This window comes from Corythoichthys intestinalis, chromosome 14 (genome assembly GCF_030265065.1).
Source record: "Corythoichthys intestinalis isolate RoL2023-P3 chromosome 14, ASM3026506v1, whole genome shotgun sequence".
Classification (NCBI taxonomy): Eukaryota; Metazoa; Chordata; class Actinopteri; order Syngnathiformes; family Syngnathidae; genus Corythoichthys; species Corythoichthys intestinalis.
Window position 1 is genome coordinate 48,042,055 of NC_080408.1, and position 26,507 is coordinate 48,068,561.

Sequence of the window (26,507 nt, forward strand, 5' to 3'; positions counted from 1 at the left end):
ATTGGCACACGCACCGAAGTATTGATGCTTCATTCATGTGTTGTTGGAGTAATCGAAAAATTATTCTCTATTAATTGGTGTCTATATAAATCGCCAAACAGTCAGTAAACTTGTGATATATTTTTGGAGCATTAAAATAGGCAGCCCTTCTTTGTATCAACCCTATTTTATCCCACATTAAAACTTACCAGATAGCAGACAGACATTGAAATGATGTTGAATCAACATTCCGCTGTCAATCTTATATCGTTATCGAATCAACGTTGACACCTAACATCGATTTGTCATCAGTTTTGCACCCTCGATTAATGTTGTTCCGTCATTGAAATCCTAACCCCTAACCCAAACCCTTGAAATCCTTACAAAACCTAAACGTCATTTCCATTAATAATCATATTGGAACAACACTGAATCAATGTTATGTTATGTTATACTTCATTTTCAACCATGATGCTATTAATGATTTCATATATGCCCATATTTAGAGGTCCTGCTTTATTTACAGACAGAAGAAACAGCTAGGCTCACTAATAAAATATACTAGTCCTTCTCAAAAAATTAGCAAATTGTTTCTGTAATCTACTGATAAACATTACACTTTCATATATTTTCAACGCTGAATCAATATTATGTTTTCCTTCATTTTCAACCATGATGCTATTAATGCTTTCATATATGCCCATATATACAGGTCCTGCTTTATTTACAGACAGAAGAAACAGCTTGGCTGACTAATAAAATATACTAGTACATGAACGATTTAAAAAAAATCTAATAATTTAACAAAGAATAAAAATAAATAAATAAATAAATACAATTAAAAATTGGCTAGATTTCAAAATTATTTTTAATTGAATCACAACAATAGACAGTTATTTCAGTTAGAAAGTTATTTCAAACTTAAGCCTCCTTCTCAGTCTGATGAACTGCGAACTTTGCCACCATGGGACATAAAGTAGCCACTTCTACACAAGGGAACGGAGCTAGCTAATTAACTAGCTATGATGGAAAAATGACCGCACTATCTTTGTGTTCAATAAATCAATTTAGACAAGGCTCGACTGTGTCATTTCTAGTGATTTTAGCAATTTAATTGGAAAAATAATTACGTTTGCCTGAACTAAGTTCTTCTTTGCTAACATTCAGGTTAAGTAGGTCTTCTCTTTTATGCCAAACACAGCAAACGCACCGCTTCTTACAATTTCGGCAACTTTGTCACGTTTTGTCAGGCAAACCGTTTTACGTACAACTTTGATGACAAACGCGGTTTATTCTACCGTAAGACATCATTGCTGATAAAGGCTCTGAAGAAAAGCGATTGGCTTACCTTTAAACATGGCTATCCTTAAAAGAGGCATTTCCAGTACAGTTCGTTTGAAGTGATATGCTGTCTTCCCGCTCAACCACGATCACAACTATTATTTGACCATAACTCCCGCTCATCCATAATTCGATGACTTTTCAATCCTATTTCTCGGTCAATCAAAAATCAACTATTTGTCAACATTATTTCATCAACTATAAAACAATGTTAACCCAACCGTCGCCCGACACACCATAGAACAATGTTATTTCAACGTCACCTGTCAATTGTCATCTGTATTTGCAATGTTGATTCAACATCGTTTATTGTCGAAAATGTCAATGTCAACCATACTGATGATTTTGATGGAAAATCAACGTTTACAAAATATCAGAACGATTTTCCAAATTAGGAACTCATATGTCCCGATACAAATGAACACAGCATGTCTCCAGATAGTGCTTTGCAGAAGTATCAACTCATATGCCTATCACAGCCAAAGTTATGTGCATAAATTACCATATTAAGGAGTCATATATGGAGTGAATAGAATAATACGACCATATTAAATAGGTGCATTCTGTAGATTATGCTATGTAGACTTGAAACTCCAAAGTATTTTATTTTATTTTTTTTAGCGGTGAAATTTATACTGGGGCACTGCATATATATCTGGCGACGCCCATGGATCACACTATGTGTTATTGTCGCAGCATTTATGTCTGAAAACCACCTTAAAAGTGTTCCTGCCAAGAATCGCGGTATAATTTAAAAAGGTGTCAATGTCTAAAAAAAAAAAAAAAATTTAAATGAACCGACAAATTGCTACCACAATCTTCCACCATAATAGTGTCTCCGTTAACTCTAAGACTGCATTGACGGTGCTTGACGCCCAATTCCATTTAGACTGGGAACGTTCGTTCATTCGAAACCAGAGCAGTCACGGTCATTCTGTCCGACTTTCAGGGCATTTACAGGTCACTTGCTGTTCATTTTAGGGCATTTACAGGTCATTTTCTGTTGCGTTTGAGTGACTGCCTATTCATTTGGGTGATTCTGCTCTGTAATTCCAAATAAACAGGAAGAGCCCCATAAAATACCTCAAAATCAACAGGAAGTAACTGAAAATGAACAGGTAAATGACCTTAAATGGCCCAAAATTACCTCATTGCCCGGCATTGGCTGCCACTACCGGCCATAGACGTTCAATCCGTTTAAAGTGGGAGGGATGGCAGCGTTCATTCGCTGCCACCCTCCCACTTCAAATGAATTGGATGTCTACTAATGATAAGCTCATACCAATTGACAGCAGAAGCTTGTTTTTCTGTTTTTTAGTTGTTTGTAAAATTTTCAAAAATTATTTCCGGACCAATGTATCGATAATCGTTGTATCGCCATATCGTCAGATTATCGTTATCATGAGCTTTGTATCGCAAATCGTATCGTATCATGAGGTACCAAGAGGTTCCCACTCCTACTTAAAAAAGCATTGCCACCGAAAGGCTAGCATGGCCTCCTGAAAATAGAAAAATATAGCGAACAAGCAACTTCGAAGGTAAAAACCGTCTTTCAATAAACACACACACGCCAAGTGGTTTGTACATGTTTGTTTGTGATGGTGAAAACAGGGCTGCAGGGGGTCGCGCCTTAAAAGAAACCTGCTGAAAAGCAACGCCTGCTGTTTTAGTAGGCGCGCGCGTGTGTGTACACATGTGATTGCGTCTACTTTGTTCGTCATTTGTAAGCCCTGGCAGATGCCAAGCAGGGGAACATAGTGCACAGGGCCTGTCTGTCAAGCCACACGCAAACATGCATGTGCAGGTGCACAATGATTGAACCGCAAACACCCCCACCCGCACCTCCTTTCCCTTGAGGCTGATTAGTATTCATGAGATCTCAGGAGAACCCCGTAAACCACTTCTCTCCCCCTCTCTCTCTTTCGCACACGCGCGTGCAGATATTCCGCCGGATCGGTCCGTTCTAATTATCTCCTGGCGTTCATGGAGAGGCTTGATTAGAAGCTGTCAGTGTGACAGATGACGACACGCCACGTTATCCTCCAGGGAGACGAGTCGGGGCCAGAGAAGAAGGCCGGTCGCAGCTGTAGGCTGCCGAGCTCGTCTCTTTCTAGTCGCCGTCTTTGTTCCACGTAATTGCGCTTCATTACAGCTGCCTTGTTATGTCTTTTTCTAGGCAAGCCGGTGATGATCATAACAGAGTTCATGGAGAACGGATCACTGGACACCTTCCTCAAGGTGAGTTGGCTGAAAGCAACAAGCGCTCACAGAATTTCAAGGTCAGGCCGGGAACTCCAGGGGGAGAAAAGTTGCTAGAATTCAAAATTAGCTTTAAAAGAAGATATAAAACTCATTGGACTATATTGATGATGATAGATGAACCAGAGTTGCTTTAAAAATGAGCTATTTTAACTTCGAGTACGTAGTAACGTTACTATATTATCACTTACGACCAGTGTTGTCACAGATTACTTGAAAAAGTAATTTATTTACTGATTACGGATTTTGCCTCAAAAAAGTAATCTAGTTACTTTACTGATTAATTCATTATCAAAGTAACTAAGTTACTTTAAAAGTAATCTATCAGTTACTTTTTACCAATTTTTCTCCCTTTGCCGCCTCAATACAAGAATGACAAAAGAAAAATGTCATCACATGTAAATGACTTTCCGATGATTGAATTTAAAGGGGAATATCAGAATTTTTCACTTAAGCACAGTTGACTCGTGCTAACTTAGCCACTCCGGAGCCCTGAAACTAACAAATATCTGACAAACTGCAAGGAATTTGTTGAAATCAACTCCACCGACTAATTAAACCCCACGAACTCAAAGATGAAGCCTAATGTCAAAACTTCTGTAGAAAAACGCGGTGAGAAGCTGTAAAAACAAGGCGATAAAAATAATGGACTCAAATACCTGGACATGGTAGAGGATTCCAAAAGCCTGGGCAGCAGGCAAATGAAAAAACCCAGGCAAAGTCGCTTATTCACCGGGAAGTAGGGATGGGAATAGATTTTTACGATTCTGATTCCATTATCGATATTGCTTGACGATTCGATTTTTTTATCGATTCTCTTATTGATTCTAATTTGGACTAATGGACTGTATAAGGTTCTAGGTTCAATATGTTTTATGTTTCATTCGCCTCGGGGTGTCGGTTGGAACACAAGGAGCGGAGAGTGGAGTTGGTCTTTGGCACTTTTAACCCAACTTGGCAACAGACACAACTATATACAGGCAATGGCTCTTGATGTGAGAATCACTCAATGAGCAGATGAGAGCATACGTGGAAAGATGTTGATGTATTTGTATGTGTGTGGAAGAAGACTGGAATGTGTGGGTACATGTGTGGTTCTGAAAGGAAAGAAAATTGCATCACATTAGTGATGATGCAATAAACAATGCAAATTGACTGTACAGGAGTCAATAACACACATACATGACTCGTACAGTATAATGAACAAAAAGGTGGAGGGGCGCGAGTGTGCGTGCACAACCCGGAAGCCAGCTGTGTGCACGTTCGGTAATCTTGGCCATAAAAGTGGCAAAAACTAAGCACTTTACACTCATATAGATTTATAACATCATTTTGAGATGCAAAACTAACACATTCTCTCTCAACACAAATGTGCAGCGCAAATATAATGTAAACAACGCTCTCTTCGACGCAGCGAGGAGGAGCGGGAGCAACCAGCCGACGTAACAGTAAAAACACGAAACGGTAGCACTGATAACGGCTCTAACTTATCATAAGAACTTTATGACATGAAGAGGAAATACTTACATTCGTTCATGGACGCACACAGATTAACACTTCCTCGCACACATCTTAACAGGTGGCCGCACTCTGCTCGAAATGCGCACTTTATGCCCATTGTCGGTCCCAGAATACGCAGCGCGTATGACGTAGGACAATAACATGAAGTAACTGACTGGTTGCTATGGGAACGAACGCATACCCAAGGAGCCTTTCTAACAGGAGTATTAAAATTGCTATTAAATCGTTTAGGATTATTTTAGATGCATATATGTTATATTTTTCTTATAGAGTATTTGACGAGGAATACGATAGACCCATTAACAGACTTTTTTGGAAAAATCACCGTTTCTTTAAGTAGTCTCATGAATAATGGCCTGGCCTGTGAAAATCAACGCAAAATTACTAGGCGATGACTCTTGAGATTGTACTTGGTGAGTGGTCCCTCTTTGAGTAATCATGTAGTCTTACATGCTGAATTGAAAGCGTGTAACATAAGTAAGTTACGTGACTCGAATCGTGCTGGTTGGAATCTATAAGAGAGTCGTTAAATAAACTGCCAAACGATTCCATGGAATTGAAACACACGGAACCGGTTCTTTATAGCAGGGGTCCCCATCTGCCAGGCCGCGGACTGGTACCGGTCCGTGGCGCATTTGCTACCGGGCCGCACAGAAATAATAATTTAATAACGACCGCATTCTGGCAGAATTAAACCTGTGCCCCTGCTTAACACACCAATATCCCTGTCTACTCTAGATATAATACTACGGGATAGATGAGAATGTCGTCATAGAAATCCATTGATTGGACTGCTAGCAGTACATCTTCTTTGTGTATATAATATATCTATGTGCGCTTGTCCTCGATAATAATGTATTGCTAGGCCGCGGGTTGCAGCTGCAGCACATTTGTTCCCGGAAATAACTAGCCCCCACACGAGCAAAGATGACTGGAAAACAGACGTCTTTGGAGATATTTTTACGGCGAAAAGGGCACCTGACGGGCCTACAACCTCGAAGACCCACGAACTGCTAAGGAGTGGATTCGTGACCCGTTAGTGAATAAACCGAATGATTCGAGCATGTCTGTGCAACAGTAAGCTCAACTTGTAGGGATCACAACTGACGGCGACCTCATTAAACGTATATTTGAGACAACAACTCTACCGAGGTTCTGGATTAAAGTCATTCTGGAATATCCTGACATCGCTACAAGAACATTGAAAACCTTGCTACAATTTCCAACATTGTATCTTTGTGAAGCGGGCTTCTTAATTAATGTGTAACAACAAGGCGAAAATGTTAATGGTGAGAGCGGTGTGAAGTTGTTGTGTGCAGCTTACATGGCAGGATGTATCTGAGGAAAACTTTTCTACAAGTCCTTCCATGATCAAACGTAAGTTAATATTCCTTTCTTTCAAGAAAGTTTGTAGTGTTTACTTTGGAATCGCTGCATTTGCGCATTTTGCGGCTATGTTTAACGTTACGCGCATACGCAGAACCGCGTCGTTGCAATTTTTTATAGGTTGCAAAATTTGTCAAAACACCGGTCCGTGAAAAAAAAGACTCAAATAACACCGGTCCGTGGTGCAAAAAAGGTTGGGGACCCCTGCTCTATAGGAACCGTTTCTCGATTTCCATCCCTACTGGGAAGAAAGCTTCGGGAGTAGCATCTGCTCAACTGAGAACACCGGTGTTTTGCCAAAATGTTCTACATCGGTGAAACGTCTACAAGAGGCGAATTTGACACCCAAAGTACTACCGTGCGCTCTCAACTTGTTTTTTTTTAGATGCATACAGGAAGAACGTACTAAAAAAATGCTTCAAGAAAATACTTAAATGTAGTTATATCAAATAAGGACAGTTTAAATACGCTACGTGACTAATGTGGTCAACTCCTTTAAAGCTACCACAAAAAAACACAATGGTTAAAAGTATGATAGGGTAATCCATGCAAAAAGTATTTTAAGGCATTGAAAAGGTAATAAAAAACTCAATGAAAACAAAAATAGTGAGTACTCGGTGCTTTTAACCGATGTGTGCATGCGTGCGGATGCTTGTGCAAGCGTGCTGAGCAGAATTTCCAGCAGGATGATCAGGGACTTGGACAGCACTTTTACGTGACAAAAATAAGGTAAGCCGTCTTTAGACGTCTCAGTAGACTGCATCAACGTTTTCGTGTGCTGTGATACAAAAAAATAATCAAACAGCTGTGTTTCACTGTATACCCGAATCATATGTAAAATACATGACAGCTCTGGATGCTATCTCCATAATGATATTGGAATAAGTTGGATCACACAATAGTCTACCGTGAAGATCTTCACATATTTTTTGACATAACTCTCCTGCTCCGTCACTAGAGCAGGAGAGTGCTAGTTGTCACTAGCGAACTTACTGTAACACATGTACACTACTCGTCACATCACGTCTTTTCAGTTCATTTTGCTTTTGCTGCTCGTTTTGGGAAATATTGACAGGGCTGTCCTTCTCAAATTGGAAGGGCAGAACCGACGACATGTTTATGTAGTTAAAGAGTGACACTGTGGAAGTCCAGCAGCGTACCCATGTGACGTCACCACACTGCGTCGTCAACAACAATGGCAACACACTAGTTAAAATAATTTTACAATTTTTATTAAAGCGAAAACATTAGGAGGGGTTTTAATATCAAATTAGTAACATTTACCTTTTAAGAACTACATTTCTTTCTATCCGTGGCTCCCTTTAAGTTTCGCAAGCTCTGGGACACTCAAAAAATGGCTCTCACACCTCTCTTTGCTGTGCTAAATGATCTCGTTGTGCGTTTGTGTGGAAATGTAGCTCACGGATAACGAAAAAAAAAAAAAAAAAAACTATTCACCTTCTCACCAAACTAGTAAAACTTTACACTGCTATAATCTCCCCTACTCCGTCAAACAGTAAAAGTCAATGTTTTCTTGTGCAACAGTGAAAAATAAATGCATTGGTGCTTTGAACTATGGAAAATATGCTTGCTGGAGTCCAACTGCTTTTCACTTCCTGAAAGCGGCTACGTCAGCTCACGCGGCTCCTCTTATTTTGCACTTGCTGCGGGCTGCAGACGTTACAGGATGACAGAACAGCAAAAAAATGCCTTTTTATTATATATATTTTAAAAGTAAGTTTACTTATATAGTTACTTTCATTTTTGCATAACTAGTAATTAGTTACTTTTTCAGGGAAGTAACTCTTTACTTTTCAAAAATAACTTGAACGACACTGCAAATTACCGCCATAAAATGTTCTCAAGTCCGCGCATAAATCAGTAGCGACTAAATTCAGGCCTGCCTGGTTGACTCCATGCTCCTTTAAACCACTTCCATGCCGCAAAGCCATCAGGACCGTGGTGATGGGCCCAAAGCAAACGAGATGGCAATCTCACAAGCACTACTCAGCCAAGATAAATGGCGAGCGATAGCCTAAAATGACCCCAACCAAAGGTACAAACGCAAAATCGCACACTGATAGCACAAAAACAGGACCAAAAAACTGTTCTGTTAAGCAGTTTGCATTATAACGAGGGTCGTAAAGAGAATCCGCGGTGCCTCAATATAATAATGGAACATGTTTTATGTTTTTTACAGCTGATCTGTGCTCCTAACATCCATATGTGTATTTAATTATGCTGACCATTTATTAAACAGCTGTCCCTGAGAAGATACAAAACCACTGATGTGGCAAGGAAGGTCTTTTTGCCCTCTCGTTGTCTAATATATTTGAAATGGGAAGTTTGGCAGTGCCAGTTGATACTACATCATTTTAAAAAATATTTTTTTTAATGAACTCTTTAAGTGCCATTGACATGCAATCTAACTCCTAAAAACTAAATTAAAACTCTTGAAACAAGTACGCTATCACTTGTAGACATATAATCCGTTTGAAGAGGGAGTGAATGAACGCTCATTCGCTGCCACCCTAACCCACTTCAAATGGATTGGACGCCTATCCAGGTTAATGGGATACTAATGAGTTAACGAGAAAAATGCAAAAATATCTCCCATTACTTATCAGGAGTAGAGCAAAATTTATTCCATGACAACATATTTCTAGTGACCCATGGTCACACAAAAACGAATAACTGAATGACGATAATTTCGCAATTTAACATTGTATTTAGATACGACATTTCATTATCAATACTTTTGACTACCCTAGTGAAGTACCGTATTGGCCCAAATATAAGACAGTGTTTTTTGTATTGAAATAAGACTGAAATAGTCGGGGTCGTCTTATATTCGCGGTCCAGACGTTATACCCATTCACGACGCTAGGTGGCGCCAGATATCATTGAAGCGATGTTCTGTCGTGACTGATCTCAGCTACTCTCAAGTTTAACCAGTTTGCATTATTTTATTGCAATGTTTTTCCGTATTCAGATTTGTTTCAAGACTACAGTTGCAGCTAAACTTCACTTTGATGGTTAATTCAGTTATTGCAATTTTGTTGTATGATCACAATAGATTGGTTTATTTACATTTCAAAAACCAGAAGCCATTCATTTACGAATGTGATTGCACTTTAGTTTACATATTTAAATGTTCATATATTAAGACTTGAATGAGGCAAAATAACATGCTTTTTTCTCAAATATATTGTTATAATAATTTGTTTCAGATCTACTGTAATTATTTTCTGTATAAAAATTAATTTGGTGTTCAAAAAGTCTTTTTTCAAACTTGAGTCTTGAAAAAGAGGGGGTTGTCTTATAATCAGGGCTGTCTTATTTTTGGGCCAATACGGTAACACACCTGATTGGCCTGTAAATATTCATATACAAAATGCACTGAATTATAAACTGCAGGGTTCAAACTGGTGGAAAACAGTAGTGACTTATGGTCTTGAAATTAATGTAATTTTGATTAATTACAAAGATAACCTAAGTTCAGGGGAAAACTGGGGGTGGGGGAGTGGCCCGGGAGTCAGTGAACTTCATGGACGACTTCATGGACTGCGTTTGAAGCCATCCAAAGAGGTCCACTGCTAATATTCACTAACCTTGGCCATACCTTATTCAGAACTGTGGATTTACAGTTCAACAAAAATGAGAACTGTTACCAGATTGAAGTTCAAATGCAGGACTTTTAATTATTTTCTCCAAATATTGGTACTGTAAAAATGCATAGTTTTGAGTATGGGAGTAGTGAGAGAGGTCCACTTCTGATATTCACCAACCTTAGCCAGTACTTATTCAGATATAGTATGTAGATTTACAGTGCCACATAAATGAGAACTATAACCTACCATCTGCTAAAAGGACTCGTTGCTCAGGGGAATCGCATAATATGGTACTGACGTGACAGCACACGTAACACACATGTAAATGGAGCAGTTTTAAGATCAGGCGACTTTTTTTCATTTTCAAATAATGACAATGGTTGCATTAGATATTTCAGAGTCTTGAGAGTGTTTTGAAGAGCTGGGAACAATGCGAGCACATGCAAGTCAACTGCCTTGCCATTTGGTCAGAATCCATTTACCGTAATGCTTGAATTACGCGGGTGCGCTAATTTTAGGGTCCGCACATTTGACCACGGGCCCACTGGGGAAATCCCCGGTATCCCCATATGTCAGTTTATCACTATTTTAGGCTAAGATAAATTACAGAAATCAGTGAGTATTTACGATTTTTCCACCATTGTTTGTGTAGGAGTTAGGACTGTCGAAGGAATTAATGGAATTATAATGTATTCTTATGGGAAAATCCTGCTCAACAAACGACCATTTTGACTTACAAACAAGGTCCTCGAACGAATTAACTTAGCATGTAGAGGTACCACTGCATATACAGTCATGTGAAAAAATTAGGACGCCCTATGGAAGCCTCTTTGTTTTCTAACATATTTGGCCATATGGATATTTAATATCAATTTTAATAATCTTGAAGTAATAGAACTAAATAAAACTGCAAAAAAGTTTTTTTTTTATAACTTTCTGTAAAATGCAATAATAAATAATAATAAATTAATAATAATTAATAATAAATGCAATTTCTGTGGAGGAATAAGTTAGGACACCCCCACATTCAATCCCACTTAAAATGACTAAAACCACACACAGGGGAATCACATCAGGTGCACATGGTTAGAACATCATTACCCAGTGTTTTGAAGGAGGCTTGCCTTATTTAAACTTCACATTTAGTTTGGTGTGCCCCTCATTGTTGAAGTGAGAGAAAACACCACGATGAGATCAAAGAAGCTGTCTGAGGCCTTCAGAAATAAGACTGCAGATGCAGACATTCAAAACAACTGCCAACATGCCCAGGTCTGGCCGTCCAAGCAAGTTCACCCCGAGAGCAGACCGCACGATGCTAAAAGAAGTCTCTAAAATCCTTAAAATGTCATCACAGGACCTACAGCAGGCTCTTGTTACTGTTGATGTGAAAGTGCATCAATCAGAAAGAGACTTTAGGTGGTCTGAGGGCGGGGGTTGATCACGGCCCTGGCGCTTCTCCCGCCCTGCGGCGGCCGGTTGCTCCAGTGGACGGGGCCACGCCCGCGGGAGCCTGCCTCTTAACTCACACACTCCTCACTTCAGCACTGTAAATATCTTTCACCCTGGCACTTACATACTCATTCATTTCTCCGGAGAGAGTTGGGACGGAGCCATACAGTCCTGGCCTGGCTCCCCCGTTTTTAATGCATCACACACCAAGGTTGTGGGATGGTTGGGACCTGCTGGGGGGGCGTGCCTCACGGTTACCTCCTCACGGCAGGCCCTACCATCCCTGCACCTTTTGTTAACGCACCATCATACGCCACAGGAGAGCTCTGGCAAAGGGCGGTGGGACGGGCAGCTGGGCTGAATTTCCATGCTGCGGTCCCACTGCCCCAAGCCAAGATCTCCTATTTTAATGCATACATTGCACTACCCTCCCCTCACAATCCCATCACGGTGCTGGGTTATGGCTGCCAGCCGAGAACCTGGCAGCCACAGTAATAGGGTGGTAGGTGGGTCCCACGCGTTTTTCTATGGCGTGGATCCCGAGGCATGGCCTCCTCTCTGCCTGGGCTGCCGGCCGCGGGAGTGGGGGCAGGTCGGGGCCCCGGTCTCGCGTCGCCCCACGACGGCTCCTCGGCGTTCTCCTGCCTCCGCCTTCCCCTCTCTTCTCTAACTGGGTATCCGCCCAGTGCTCCGCTGCGGATCGCTGGCTGGGCAGCGGTGTATTGGCTGGATGTTGCCTGCTACGCGGGGTCCCTGCCCTGGGCTTGGTGGGCCGCTGGGGGCCCTGTGGCGTGCCGTGTCGGCGGGGGGGCTGTGGCGGCGGCTTGTGGCCCGGGTGGGCGGACGGGGTTGGGGACGGACGTGGGGTTGGTGGTGCGTCCCCTCTTGCCATCCCCGAGGGCCGGTAGATGGGCGCACGGGTGGCCCGGGGGACCACCCTGGATTCCGGGGGGGGGGGGGGGGGGGTGCTCCTTTGCTGGGCTATGGGAGGAGGAATGGGCTGCGGAGCCTCCCCCCGGGACCGCCCTCCCTCCCTGGGCTGGCTGGGTGGGGGCCGTGGCCCTGTGTCGGCGCCCTGTGTCTCCGCTCGTCTGCATGGCTGCTTCGCGCCCGGTGGAGCACGCGTGCGGCTGGATGTTATTGGGTGCGCTCGGGTGGGGGGTCCCGGTGCCGGGATTGGCGTTGGGGCGGCGTAGGGTCGGTCGCCAACGGGCTAACACTCAGAAGGCATTCACACGGATTACTGGGTTCTAGATCACAGAGATGATTTGTGTACACTCTACCCCTTTCTATCACTTAGCTTATAGACTCCCCCACCTTCTTCCCCCTCTTTCCCTGGTCAACAGGCCCCCCACATGGTGTCAACCGGAAATACATTTAGCTGACGATAGCACCAACATATTAGTAGTTAGTGTAGTTAGACGTTCAATGTATTTCTTGTTGTTGTTTGTGTTTCTTCTCTTTCGGCTCTTGTGTTTCTTTTCTTCTGTTCCCCCATAACCCCTTCCTGTTTGCTGTTTTGTCAAAATAAATGAGGTATGATGAATAATCACAAAGGGAGTAGGCATATGTCAGACTCTCAATGTGAAACATTAAAACTGTTCAGACTACCCGAGCACTTAGACTTCCGTTCTCCGAGTCAAACAGCTGAACAGGACAGGTTTAAAAAAAAAAAAAAAAAAAAAAAACAGAAAGAGACTTCACAAGTTTAAGCTTCATGGGTGGTGTGCAAGGAGGAAACCTTGGCTCTCCAAGAAGAACATCAAGGCCAGACTGAGGTTAAACTAGAGTGAATGTAGACACTTCAGGAATAATGCTCTTTGGACAGACGAATCTAAAATTGAATTATTTGGGCACCAGAACAGAGGACATGTTTGGCGTAAACCCAATATAGCATTCCAGGAAAGGAACCTCATACCAACTGTGAAGCATGGAGGTGGTAGTGTCATGGTTTGGGGATGCTTTGCTACAGCAGGACCTTGCCAGCTCACCATAATAGAATCCATCATGAATTCTATTGTGTATCAGAGGGTGCTTCATCTGTGAAAAAATTAAAGCTGAAGCGTAACTGGACCCTGCAACATGACAATCACCCAAAACATACCAGTAAATCCACCAAGGATCTCACGTGATCTTAATCCCATTGAGATGCTGTGGGTTGACTTGAAACGGGCTGTACATGCAAGAAACCCCTCAAAAATCTCACATGTATTCTGTGTTGAGGAGTGGGCCAAACTCTCTTCAGACCGTTGTCAAAGACTGGTAGACGATTACAAAAAGCGTCTCACTGAAGTTATTTCCGCCAAAGAGGGTAAACACTAGCTATTAGGTGTCCTAACTTTTTCCTCGGTTAGAATATACATTTTTGTTGATAGATTTGGTTAAATGAGTAAAACAATGCTAATTTTTGTTGTTTACCTGCAATTAAATCACTTTCTTTTCCAGATATAAAGAAATTCAAGATCAGACTGAGTATTTAATGGGGTGTCCTAATTTTTTCAAATGACTATATTACGTAATAAAACAATAATCCTTAATGGTTTGAGAATTTTTTTTTTTTTTTTTTTTTTTTAATCTTTTTTTTTTGTTTGTTTGTTTAACTCAATAAAAGACCCTATTGTTTTCCACCATTTTTAAAATTAATGAAATGAAAAGTGATTAAAAAAAGAAGATATTTACTATAAAAAGGCTCAAAAACGAGGATTTGCACAATTTATAGACCTGCGTTTTCATTTAGGGTTTTACCAACATTAAAGCAATAATTTATAAATGTCATCAAAGTATAAATGTGGCTTAAGTGTGCTTCCATTGAAGGCTATTTTTCGAGCTTTTTTAAATCTCATGAAGTCTCATCCTTTGAGGTTCTACTGAAAGGAAAATTGATGCCCAAAGAATGTTGTGTGTGGAGGAGAAGCGTCCATATTGACAGGGTACATCACTTCCTGCGGCATATAAAGTTGAAAAGTATTCCCATCGTGCTCTCGTGATTTATTTTAATGTGGAGCCTCCTCATGAAAAAATTAAAAATGTGTACACTACTTTATAATGACAACATAAGAAAAACGTGTAACATAGACCTCATAACCTATTGACATTACATGGGAAACAGGGCCGATTCGTTGTGGGCTTATTTTCAAAAAAGTTCAAATATTTACAAAACCAAACTGCTACCGACCTAGAACCAAAACAGGCACCTACCTTAGCCATATATGAGTCTCCATGAGCAGCAGCATCAAAAAATTCAAAGTCGTTCCCTTATAAAATCCTGATTATTTATTTTCTATATAAGCATAACACAACTTAAAATGGCTATAAAAGTCTCAGATTTTACACTAGATGCACAAAAATCACCAAATGCAGAGATAATCACCTATATTTCCAGGATCAATAACAATATTTAACATATCATATACGTTTTTGACCAAAATAGCAACTTTTTTTTTTTTTTACTTCAAGTTTTCAACAGCTAAATCACTCCATTTACATCGGAAACTTAATACTTGAGGAAAACATGCAGAATCAATCATAAAAAATATGTAAATAGATAGTTAATAAATTCTATATACAATCACAATTATAGAATATAATATCCATTTATCATCATTGTACACTATATACTGTTACTGAATAAGGCTAACGGCCGCCTGGCGTAAACAGAGCTTTTCTGGTGAAAATTCTTGTGAATAAATGCTTAAATCCCCGAATTCTTCATAGATATGGACGTAAAACAGTCTCGATTCTTGGTTAAAAGCAAAGAAACCGTACAGTTAGTGTTTATTTTGCGTATATTGACGAAGTACCATGGTAATATTTTAGCGAATGAGGCTAGCGGCCGTCTGGCGTAAAAGGAGCTTTTCTGGCAAAAATTCATGTGAATAAATGCTGAAATCCCCGAATTCCTCATAGATATGGACTGAAAACAGTCTCGATTCTTGGTTAAAAGCAACGAAACCGTGCAGGTAGCATTATTTTGCATAAATATTGCCAGCTATGAGGCTAGTCAGTTACTAAAATTAGCCACTTCCATGTGTAAACAAAGAAGAAAATGCTTCAATCACGCATGCATGGGACGAAAAATATAATATTTACCTTGAATCCTTGAACAAATCACTCCTGAGACAATCCTTCCTGCTTGTATGCGGTACAACTTTCGCAGTTAAATCCAATCGTAAGTAAATCCAAGCTTAAATCCGACATGAGCGTGTGCCGTCTTCGGCTATTACTAAATGAAGCTCGGCCCCCTCTGATAAGGTGTGACACAAAGAATGACTGCGTGTCAGGTCAATAGATTTTTGAAGTGTGTTTTGTGTGTAAATTGACGATGAAACAATTGAAAAAAAAAAAAAAAAAACGTAGCGTGTCTTACCACTGACAACTTCTTGTTCACGTGCCTCCATTTTGAAAAGGAAATGGTCGTCCCATCTAGGAAACTCGGGTATCATAATAAAATATTAGTTCTCCATAAGGAAATACCACTTGGGGGGGGGGGGGCGTTTACATGCAATTTTCGACTAGACAAGTGGTATTTACCATAATAACGACACCACATGAAAGCAGCATATATACGAAATATTATACCTCGATCCATACATTTATACATCCATTGAATACCACGCACGATATCTCATTAATCTCCGTCCCGACCAGTCCAGGAATACAATGTAGTGGACAGATTGATAGAGGAAGTCTTTAGGTTTGTTAGACACTCCAATCAATCAGTATCTCACAAAACGACCAGCTAATTAACTTACTCCACAGCTGCTGAGGGGGGAGGCAGACAAAAGAACCCCAGTTGTTGGTAGAAAGCGGTGTGTCCATTCAAGATGATGGCTACATGATAAATGGAGATACAGAGACTGAATCTACCTAATAGAGAGTTCTCTCGACCTAAGACAAGAAGCCATGCTCAGAAATAGATGGATGGAAGAGAGGGAAGGAGAGATTAAATGAAGGGGAAAGGGTGACCGATAACATGGATGGCTTTTTAACGGGTACCACTGGCCCATGGCAGAAATCATTTGCAGGGGAGGTAAGCCGGACTGCCATCGATCAACTGCCAATGACATAAAAAAAACTGGAATCAGGTGAGCAAATCCCAGATCCTCCATGGCCACATGCTAGGGAAAAAAATGATTTTTCACTGACACCCAGTAAATCGAGGCCAAGGTGCAGGGTCAGTAAGAGGAAGATTGGATTTGAAATGTTGCTCAGGGACACTTCAGAAGAGTTTTTTCCTCCTTCTTTTTTTAACCAGAAGCTTGAAATTCCCGTTCCATTCCACTGGTGCTGCTGGTGCTTCACAGCGTGAGCTTTTACACCGTGTATTAATTCATCTTTCTCCTTGTCTCTCCCTGCAGAAACACGACGGCCAGTTCACGGTAATCCAGCTGGTGGGCATGCTGCGTGGCATCGCCTCAGGCATGAAGTACCTGTCAGACATGAGCTACGTTCACCGAGATCTCGCTGCACGGAACATCCTGGTCAACAGCAACCTTGTGTGTAAGGTGTCGGACTTTGGTCTGAGTCGCGTTCTGGAGGACGACCCGGAGGCTGCGTACACAACAAGGGTAAGCTAGATTTATTACTTTATTTGTTCCTGTGCGTTTAGCTTTTATAGAGCTAAACATAGCAAACGGATTGACCATTTACGTACCTATTCTATAAAATACGTTGGTCAGCTAGGATAGTTTCCAGCTGACTTGTGACCATTAACATGACAATTACAGTGGTACCTCGACATACGATCACTTCAACACTCGATCTTCTCGACATCCAGCGTAAAATTTTACTCGCCATTTGTTTCTACATGCGACAAATGCTCGAAATACGACGACGATTCATGACAACGTCGCAATGTCATTGTTTTCCCGCAAGACGGACGCACGGCGGATTTTCTTGTGAGAGAAATCAACAAGTGTTCCAGGAATGTTAAAGCAGGTGGTGAAAAATCAAAAAAGGTGAGGCTTACCATTGAAGCGTGTGGTGCGCATCCGTGAACTGCTTGACAATACTCCTCCGACCTCCATTTGCCAGTCTTTATAAGTTAAGGTGACAATTATTATTGTGGTAACATCACCAGGTTTCGTCAGGTTTTCAATCATTTATTTCAGAAGTTGTGCAACACAACACGCCGACTGTCCGCCGCAGTTGACGCCTCAACATAAGAACATTAAAAGAGAAAATAAAATCACTACCGCACCTCTTTTACTCTGACGCCTTACTCTGTCACGTCAGCCACGCGAGGGGTTCAGGTACAGCATGCAAAACACATCCGCTACATTAGAACCCGATCCGTCACATTATTACAGAAATTATGATTATTATTATTATTATTATTATTATTATACTGCATTATTCCTATTTTTATTTATCATAATTGTTTTGTTTTGCTTTGTGTAATTGGCATTTGTAATAATACCAGCAGTATGTATTAAGGATTTAGTGTAGGTTTTCGGGCTGTGGAACAAATTAATGGAATTACAATGTATTTATATGGGAAAATCCTGCTTGACTTATGACCATTTTGACCTTTACAAACAAGGTCCTGTAATGAATTAGCTTCATTTGTAGAGTTACCACTGTATATCGTCGACCCTCATGAAGCCAGCACCTCATCTGAGGGTTTATTTTTTTTCACAATAGGACAGGGGTGGGCAAACTATTCCACAAAGGGCCGCAGTGAGTGCTGGTTTTTGTTCATACCCATCATGAGGACAGCCTTTTACCAATCTGGTTTCTTACAAGTGCAATCAGTTGATTGCAGTCAGGTGCTTCTTGTTTCCACTGAAACCTCATTGGTTAAACTGTCAGTGCTGAACCTCGAGGACTGGTTTGCCTACCCCTGCAATAGCAGCATCATCACAAGAGAAAATGAGTCATTATGCAAGCAAATTTTAACCATACAAGTGACAGAAAAGCCTTTCTCGCTACCTCCGTGCAGTTGGCCCCCCATCAGATGCAAATTTACATAAAAAGCATGTCATTCGTTTGTGCTAAGTTTGTGCTGCTATTGTTTTTGAAATATTAACAATTCTTTTATAGGTCAATCTCAGGTCAAACAGCCCCCCATTTTGATTAAAAATAGCTAAAAATAGTGTCAACTGTTTGTGCTGGTTAGTGCTGAAAATTTTTTCGTTTGTGCTGCTATCGTTTTTGAGATATTGATTACGAGGGATGACGTCACGCAGTCATTGCTAAATTGACCCGAAATGGTGCCATTTGTTTATGCAAAAATTTTCGTTTGTGTTGCTATCGTTTTTTAGATATTGAGATATTAATTTCGAGTGATTATGTCAATCTCAGCAACTCCGTCGTGGCTTACGAAGTGTACTAACTCTGTCAATACCAGAGAGGTGTCCCAACAATTACAGCACACGTAGCACAACGAATGGCACCATTTTGGGTCCATTTTGCAGAAAAAAAAAAAAAAAAGGGGGGGCTGCATGACGTCAACATTCGAAATTTATATCTCAAAAACGACAGCAGTACAAACGAAAATTTTGTCAGCACAAACTAGCACAAACCTAACACAAACGAATGACATCATTTTTATATAAATTTGAGCTTGATGGGGGCCAACTTCGCAGAGGTTTTCTCGCTTGATGTGTCCGAGTGCCTCGACATCACGTCAAGGAGGCATGCAACGCTCTCTTGCTTTGTCTCCCCAAGTGTCTCGACGTCCCGCTAAGGGGCCTAAGAGCATCTACGTTAACAGAATCCTCCATCTGCTCCCATCTATCTCATCCTCATTGTCGCCATCGAATGATTTGTGCTTACAAGTAAACATTAACCATGTCCTCCAGGAAAATTGTGACCAAAGACAGTGGTGTGAAAAAGAGAATAATGCTCTGACTTGAAACAATGCAAAACATATTAAAAAAAATAATAATTATGTTTGCCAGTCAAATGTGAGCTATCACTAAATGGGTATTATCCAACTGAATTCACTGACGAAAGGAAAGAGAGTAATTATGCCACCTCGCATCTGCAAAACCATTACGACTCGTGACAGCATTGGCCACCAAAACAAAATTCCTCTCCTTCCCACATTAAGGCTGTCGAGAACACAAGATATTACAATCATAAATAGTGAGTAGGAAAATACTCAACAAGTCCACTTATATGCTCAAAAATAATGATCACGAATCCTAGCGGTCTAATGTGGCTAGCTGACTCGATCGACACGATCGATTATATTTTTCAAGATCTACTACTAATCACAGATCCTGCAAAATATAGTAAATCGGAACCATCACTTTAGTTTTTTCTAAGACGTCATCTTTTTTTCAAACCATCCCCAATAAATCTTTACAGTCTCTGATAGATGTTTAGCAACAAGTGTCTGGTGTGCAAAAAATTATTATTATATGGATATTAGAGCTGCATGCAAAAACTCAATTTTTCTGCCTACTTATTCTGAAAATGAAGAAGTTTTCGCACCCTCCCGCAGAACGTTGTCTGAGTTAAGCCGCGGCGGAGTAACTCATCTAAAATGCCCACAAGGAGATGGCATTATTCATATGCATAGGAAGAACTGTCGAGGATGTTATTTTTAATATGGCATTAGCATTGCCCTGGGAGGGGCGCATCCGCCGCAGACTGCTCCATTGCAATCAGACGCACACCCACTAATGTCAGGAGACGTCGACAGAGAGCTGGGGGCGCTGGGAGGGGGCGGGGCAAGAGGCAGAGGCGGAGATGCGCCAGAGAGGAGCGGGAATCAAATAAGGCTGAGAGGGAACAAGGGAGGGATCCAGCAAGAGCAGTTAAGAGATAAGAAAGGATGTTTAGGGACGGACAAGGGGGCGATGCAAACTAAAGTACACTGCACAGTCACTTGCCGGCTTTGTCTTTGAGTTGACTTTGACCAGAGATTGGGAAGGCTCGCAATGCAGAGGCGGGATACATTGAACTCATTGGCTGCCACTGACGACGTTAGCCGTCTGACATATTTTGACTGGGAGAGGTGACTGAGCTAACCGTCATTCACAATGAAAGAAGCATTCGCCCTTTCAGCTTAAATGAATTGGCCGTCTGTCGTTGTCAATGGCAGCCAGTGAGTGAATAGTAAATATTTCTTAGTTTCTTTCTTTGTTTTTCAGTTTACTTTTTTTTTTTTTGTTTTATTTAAAAAAAAGCACAAAAAGGAACACAATAAATATTGTCTTGTTTATTTTAATACATTTTTTAAATAGTATAAATAGTATGAAATGTAGGGCTGTCCCAAACAACTAATTTCCTCCCGATTAGTCAGCCAATTATTTTTACGATTAGTCGACTAATCAATTTTTTTTTTTTTTTTTTTTTTTTTTTTTACTACTTTAATAATGAAATGTTTGTTGAAGCTTATTAATTCACAAAAAAACATTGTGGAACACCTAAATTCTTTATTAACGTATAAATAAATAACAAATTAATATAATAAATAATAATAAAATCAATGATAAATCACAAACAATGACGTCAAATGATGCTGGCATTAACTAGTGCAAAAAAATGTAAACGGAAACACTTAGACTTCACCTCTTTAACAGGAGTCAAAACAATTCTTACTCTTTTTGTGGTATGTCATTGTCTATATTGTCTAAATGTTAAAATGAATTGCAATGTCCCGGACAACCATTTTCAGAATACTTTGTGTGAGTTCAGATGCTTTTTCTGGTGTGCATTCCGCATTTTGAGGGGAGGGGAAAAACTGTTCAACTTTTGTTTGTTTTAACCTGAAAATAGATAAAGTAGAGGGCACACTGAGACATTACCACAAATATTTTGAATGAGAGGCACACATACTCACAGTGACAAAAAATAAATATATAGTATTAATTTTATAGTATACTACGATATGTATATATACAATGATACTTTATAATATAAAGTAACTATCATTAGTGCAGTCATGGATTACAGTAAGCAGGCCAGTGCTGTTTCCATATATATTTTTATTATATTCTGTATATACAGCATATATTTATATATTTTCCCCAAGTCGGAGCTTCCATGATCTTAATAAATTTAATAATAATTTTTAAAAAAATATTATATAATTATATATACATTAATTCTTTTATTAAATAAAAATCCACGTTGATACGACGCACATAATGGTAACTTCCAGTGTTAAAAAATCATTAGAAAGTTGTATGGACTTACAATCCGCTGGCTTGTTGCTTCTTATTGTCTTCGAAAATTATACTTGGGTGATGGCGTTTCAAGTGTTCATTCATAGCCAATGTGCAACCATGGTATTCGAACTCAGTTTAGCAGAGTACACACAATGGCACCCTCCATATTTTCCTTGAAATGATTCCAGGCTCTGGCTATTCTGGTCCGTTTTTTGGGCTTTATGCCACTTTCACGTGTCACCAATTTTGTCCTTTTTGGTAATTGGCGGTGTTTTCAACTCCTCGCCGTAGTGAGGAGTGAACCGGTGATTCACTTGGCTTGTTGTCGTCGGTTCGGCCCATTTCCTCCTCAGGAAGGCGGTGGCATGCATAAAAACACAGAGAGGCGTCGGATGGCTCTTTCTGAATACTTTTATTGACCAAAGCAAAAACGTAGGGGCTGCAGCCACTGAACTCCGCGCTACCCGCGCACTTTCCCAACTCACCGATCTCACTCCCTCTCTCTCGCTCGCCCACTTTCTTCCTCTTTACTCAATCTGACAATGCCGATCAAATTGAAATAACAGTGGCCCCCTTGGGGGTGCCAGTAACAACCGCTCGCATTGCGAGCGCCCGCCATTCTAAACTTTATCCTCATGTAATTTTTTTATTTAACCCATCATTACCCGACATCCAATGTAAAATTTGATTCGCCGTTTGTTTCTACATCCGACGACATGCTTGAAATACGATGATTAATGACTTTGTTTTCCCGCAAGATGGACACACAGCGGATTTTCTTCTGAACGCAATCAACATTGGTTCCAAGAACGTTAGTGCAGGTGGTGAAAAAAAGGAAAGCGGTGAAGCTTACCATTGAAATGAAGATGGAAATGATAGAAAAATTTGAGCGATGTGCGTGCGTTCGTGAACTGGCTTGACAATACTGCTTTAGAATGTCTACAATCTCAACGGTCCTCCTCCAGCCTCCTTGCTAGTCTTTATAAGTTAAGGTGACAATTATTATGATTGTAACATCGCCACAAAAAAAAAATCGCCATCTTCGTCAAGTTTTTAATCATTTAGAGCATACAGAGTTTGTGCAACACAACATGCCTACTGTCCGCCGCAACTGAACATGAAAAGTGAAAGTAAAATGCCCTCTCTCACTCTGGCACATCAGCCACGTGGTGCGTTCAGGTACACCACTCAAAACACATCTGCCACATTAGGACCCAATTCGTTACATTATTACAGGAATTATTATTATTATTTACAATGTATTTGTTTTGCTATTTGTAATTGCCATTTGTAATAGTACTAGCAGTATTTATTAAGGATTTAGTGTAGGCTGTGTTAGTGCTTTTGGGCTGTGGAACGAATTAATTGAATTATAATGTATTCTTATGGAAAATCCTGCTAGATATATGACCATTTCGACTTATAAACAAGGTCCTGGAACGAATTAACTTCTTGTGTCCAAGTACAACTGTACAAATAAAGGGGTAGACAATTAGACTCGAGTCACAGGGGCTCGGACTCGACTCAATTAGTCAGGGGTAGACAATAAGGGCAATTTTGAAGTTCACTAGCCCCACTATCAAAACCAATGACCCAGGTCAACGCGTCAGTTATTGATCCCAATAATCACGAAAATGAACAATATACTTGAATAACATGAATAACATTGATTTTTTTTTTTTTTTTTGCCGTAGATTTAATGAAAAGTGCGCAAAACAACATGGATCTAGTGCAAGTAATCCCATTCCAATTCCATAATCATATATAATTTACAGTATAATGTACAAACAAACTCATGCGGCCAGTGGAATGCTGTCATCCCACACAGATTTTGAATCCATTGGTCACATGACCAGCGCGCTAAAATGTTTATCATTTTTATTATTTTTTTTGTAATGTCGGCATGTAACAAACTGGCAAGTGGCGTCAGCATTTACTTGTTTTCAGCTTTACGGTGTGCACCAATGCGGAACACTAATAACCCAACCAGAAACATGAATACTGTAAACCCGAACTGACTTCACTGACCACTTACACATATTTGAATGTTTTCAGGAAACACACTCCCAAAAAATTATTATTTTTTTTTATTTAAATTTTGAGCTCCAGAGGGGAGTCAGGCACGCGGGAGAGCCCTGTGCCTGGGCGAAGCTTTCGTGTCTTCCCCTTGCCGCCCTCTGGAAGACTCCCCTGGCTCGGTTGTCATGGCATCAATTTAGAAGTCAAAGAGATGACTAAGGCCATTATGGCTAAGGATTTTCACACTAAACCGTCGTAATGACGATAATATTTTGTCCGTAGTCACGTGGATGAATTATCACGTTATGTTCATACCTAAGGTTTCATACTCGTTAACTTTTCTCAAACTTACTTGTTTACATATGTGGGCATTGATCTGCATACCTCACACATAGACTTCATAATATATTCACGGGTCACTGGGCGCAGGGCCGATTAATAGGAGCCTATCACCGTCAAAGCTGAACGAGTGGAAACACAGACAAAGAGCTTTTTATGTTGAAAATTATTGTGAATAATTTCCTGAATTTCTTTATAGATATGGACGTAAAACAGTCGTGATTATTTGTTTAAAGAGCAAAGAAGCGGGCAGTTAGCATTTATTTTACGTACATATGTCGAATGTGCAGCTAGTCTTTAAGCCACTGTGGCGCCGCCTTATCACAACAAAGAGCTTTTTATGTTGAAAATTCTTGTCAATAAATGCTTAAATCCCTGAATTCTTTAAGAAATGGAGGTAAAATAATTTCTATTCTTGGTTAAAAGCAAAAAACCGAGCAGTTAGCCCTTATTTTACGTAAATATGTCAAATGTGCTGCTAGTCTTTAAGCCACTGTGGCGCTGCCTTATCACCACAAAGACCTTTTTACATTTGAATTTTTGGAAATAAATGCTTAAATTCCTGAATTCTTTATTGATATGGACGTAAAACAGTCTCGATTCTTGGTTAAATTACCTTGAATCCTCGAACAAATCACTCCCGAAACAATCCTTCCTGTTTGAATGCAGGACAGCTTTCGTACTTTTTCAACCTAAATTGAACCAAATAGCATTGGATCGCTGCATGTCTTTGAAAATAACTGCAACCAACTTTGACCAACTGAAGCGGAGTGTGGGACGGCCCCCCACTTGAAGGCGTGAGGCAGTGTCTGGGGAATCTGTCCTGTCAATATCATTATGAAGTCTATGCCTCACAGTAAACCTCTTTTTTTTTTTTTTCTTTTTTTTGTCGCATCGTAGTCGAGCCAATTCCAGCGGTTTCGCTTCTGGGGCTGAAACTTTCTCTCTTTTCTTTTCATATTGAATTTCGCTTTCCCTCAACTCCTCGGTGACTTTCGCTTTCTTGAGTGATCTTTTTTCCTCGGTGCTTGGCCGCGTGCTGAGGATTTCAGAAACATGTCATCTTGTAGTATAACATTAGGTGGGTACTGAGGTACTGACAATCAATCGGCAGCAGTCATCAGGTTGCGCGCGTTCACGTGGGAGCGAGCGAATGAGGTGTTTTTACGCCCCACGGAGAGCAATGGCTGCTGCATAGACTGTAAAGGTTGTCTTTGAACAGAATAGCGTAACGTCATCAAAACACGGAACCACTGGGAATTAATGTGAAGTAAGTTTTTTTTTTTTTTTAATCGACACATTATGTTTACTGGCCCCATCGGGCCAGTGGTGGGAGCATTCTGGTGGCCCTGACGGTTTTAAAAGTATGTCCGGGCCACCTGGCCATTTATATTGTCGACCCCTCCATTATATTTATAACGCGATTTTCATGACCTTCAAAGACACTTTACAACAAGAATGGGAACACAATAATGCAAAATAATAATCATAATAGTAAAACAAGCATAAGATTTGGAGTGAAAAAATAATTTGTAAGAAACATTGATTCAAGAACAAGACGTAAAAACATTCAACCATAATGACAGTGTATTTCTTATTCATTTTAATTTAGTTTTCATTTGCAATTCATTTAATTAGAATTGTATTTTTTTTATTAAAAAAGGGTTTTTTATTATTAATAATAAAACTACAGGCAATCCCCGGGTTACGAACGAGTTCCATTCCTATGTCTGCCGATGTAACCCGAATTTCCTCGTAAATCAGAATTAATCCTTCAAGTACCCCTAATTACCCCCTAAATCTCAAAATAAATATCCAAAAACATGTTTTATACGTCATTGTACTGTCCTGGCCAGAATGTTGGAGCTAAGTCCTAGCTAGACAGCGAGGTAAGCTATAATCTTTCCCCTCACTTTCGCACTCAGCTGCGCGACTTTGTCTTAGGAGCAAATGAGCTCTTCCTCGTGGGTGCATATGTGCTGTTCTTTGTGGTTACCGAACTTGTTCCGAGTAGGAGCTTGCCTGCCGAGTAGAATCGTGGCGGCGCGCGGGTTCGCATCCCAGCCTGGTCAGAGGTGGGAGCGGAACGCGGGGCGGCACAGAACAGACTCGGGTTACTGCGCGCAGTGGTTACCGAACTTGTTCCGAGTAGGAGCTTGCCTGCCGAGTAGAATCGTCGCGGCGCGCGGGTTCGCATCCCAGCCTAGTCAGAGGTGGGAGCGGAACGCGGGGCAGCACAGAACAGACTCGGGTTACAAATGGGGGCTCGTACGGGATGGGCAGCGAAGGTTTCGGGGGGAGAGTGTAACGGTTACACACACAGTGTATCCGTTGTAGCATGTGGAAACCTCCCCGCCGATTCCTTCATGTAAGGACGCTAATGGCTGTGCCGTTGGCTCGGGTTTATTGGCGCAGTGGTTACCGAACTTGCCTGCCGACTAGAATCGTACGGGATGGGCAGCGAAGGTTTCGGGGGGAGAGT

General features: G+C 40.7%; 1 protein-coding gene across 2 annotated transcripts in view; it reads left to right on the forward strand.

Annotated features, from left to right (window-relative positions):
* Positions 1–26,507, forward strand: part of epha4b (eph receptor A4b) — a 291,695-nt gene that overhangs the window by 250,440 nt on the left and 14,748 nt on the right. For both annotated transcript variants that reach the window (XM_057857051.1, XM_057857052.1), the window contains 2 exons: positions 3,497–3,558; positions 16,904–17,113. In XM_057857051.1, coding sequence (XP_057713034.1) covers positions 3,497–3,558; positions 16,904–17,113 — 272 coding nt within the window. The remainder of the gene's footprint in view (positions 1–3,496; positions 3,559–16,903; positions 17,114–26,507) is intronic.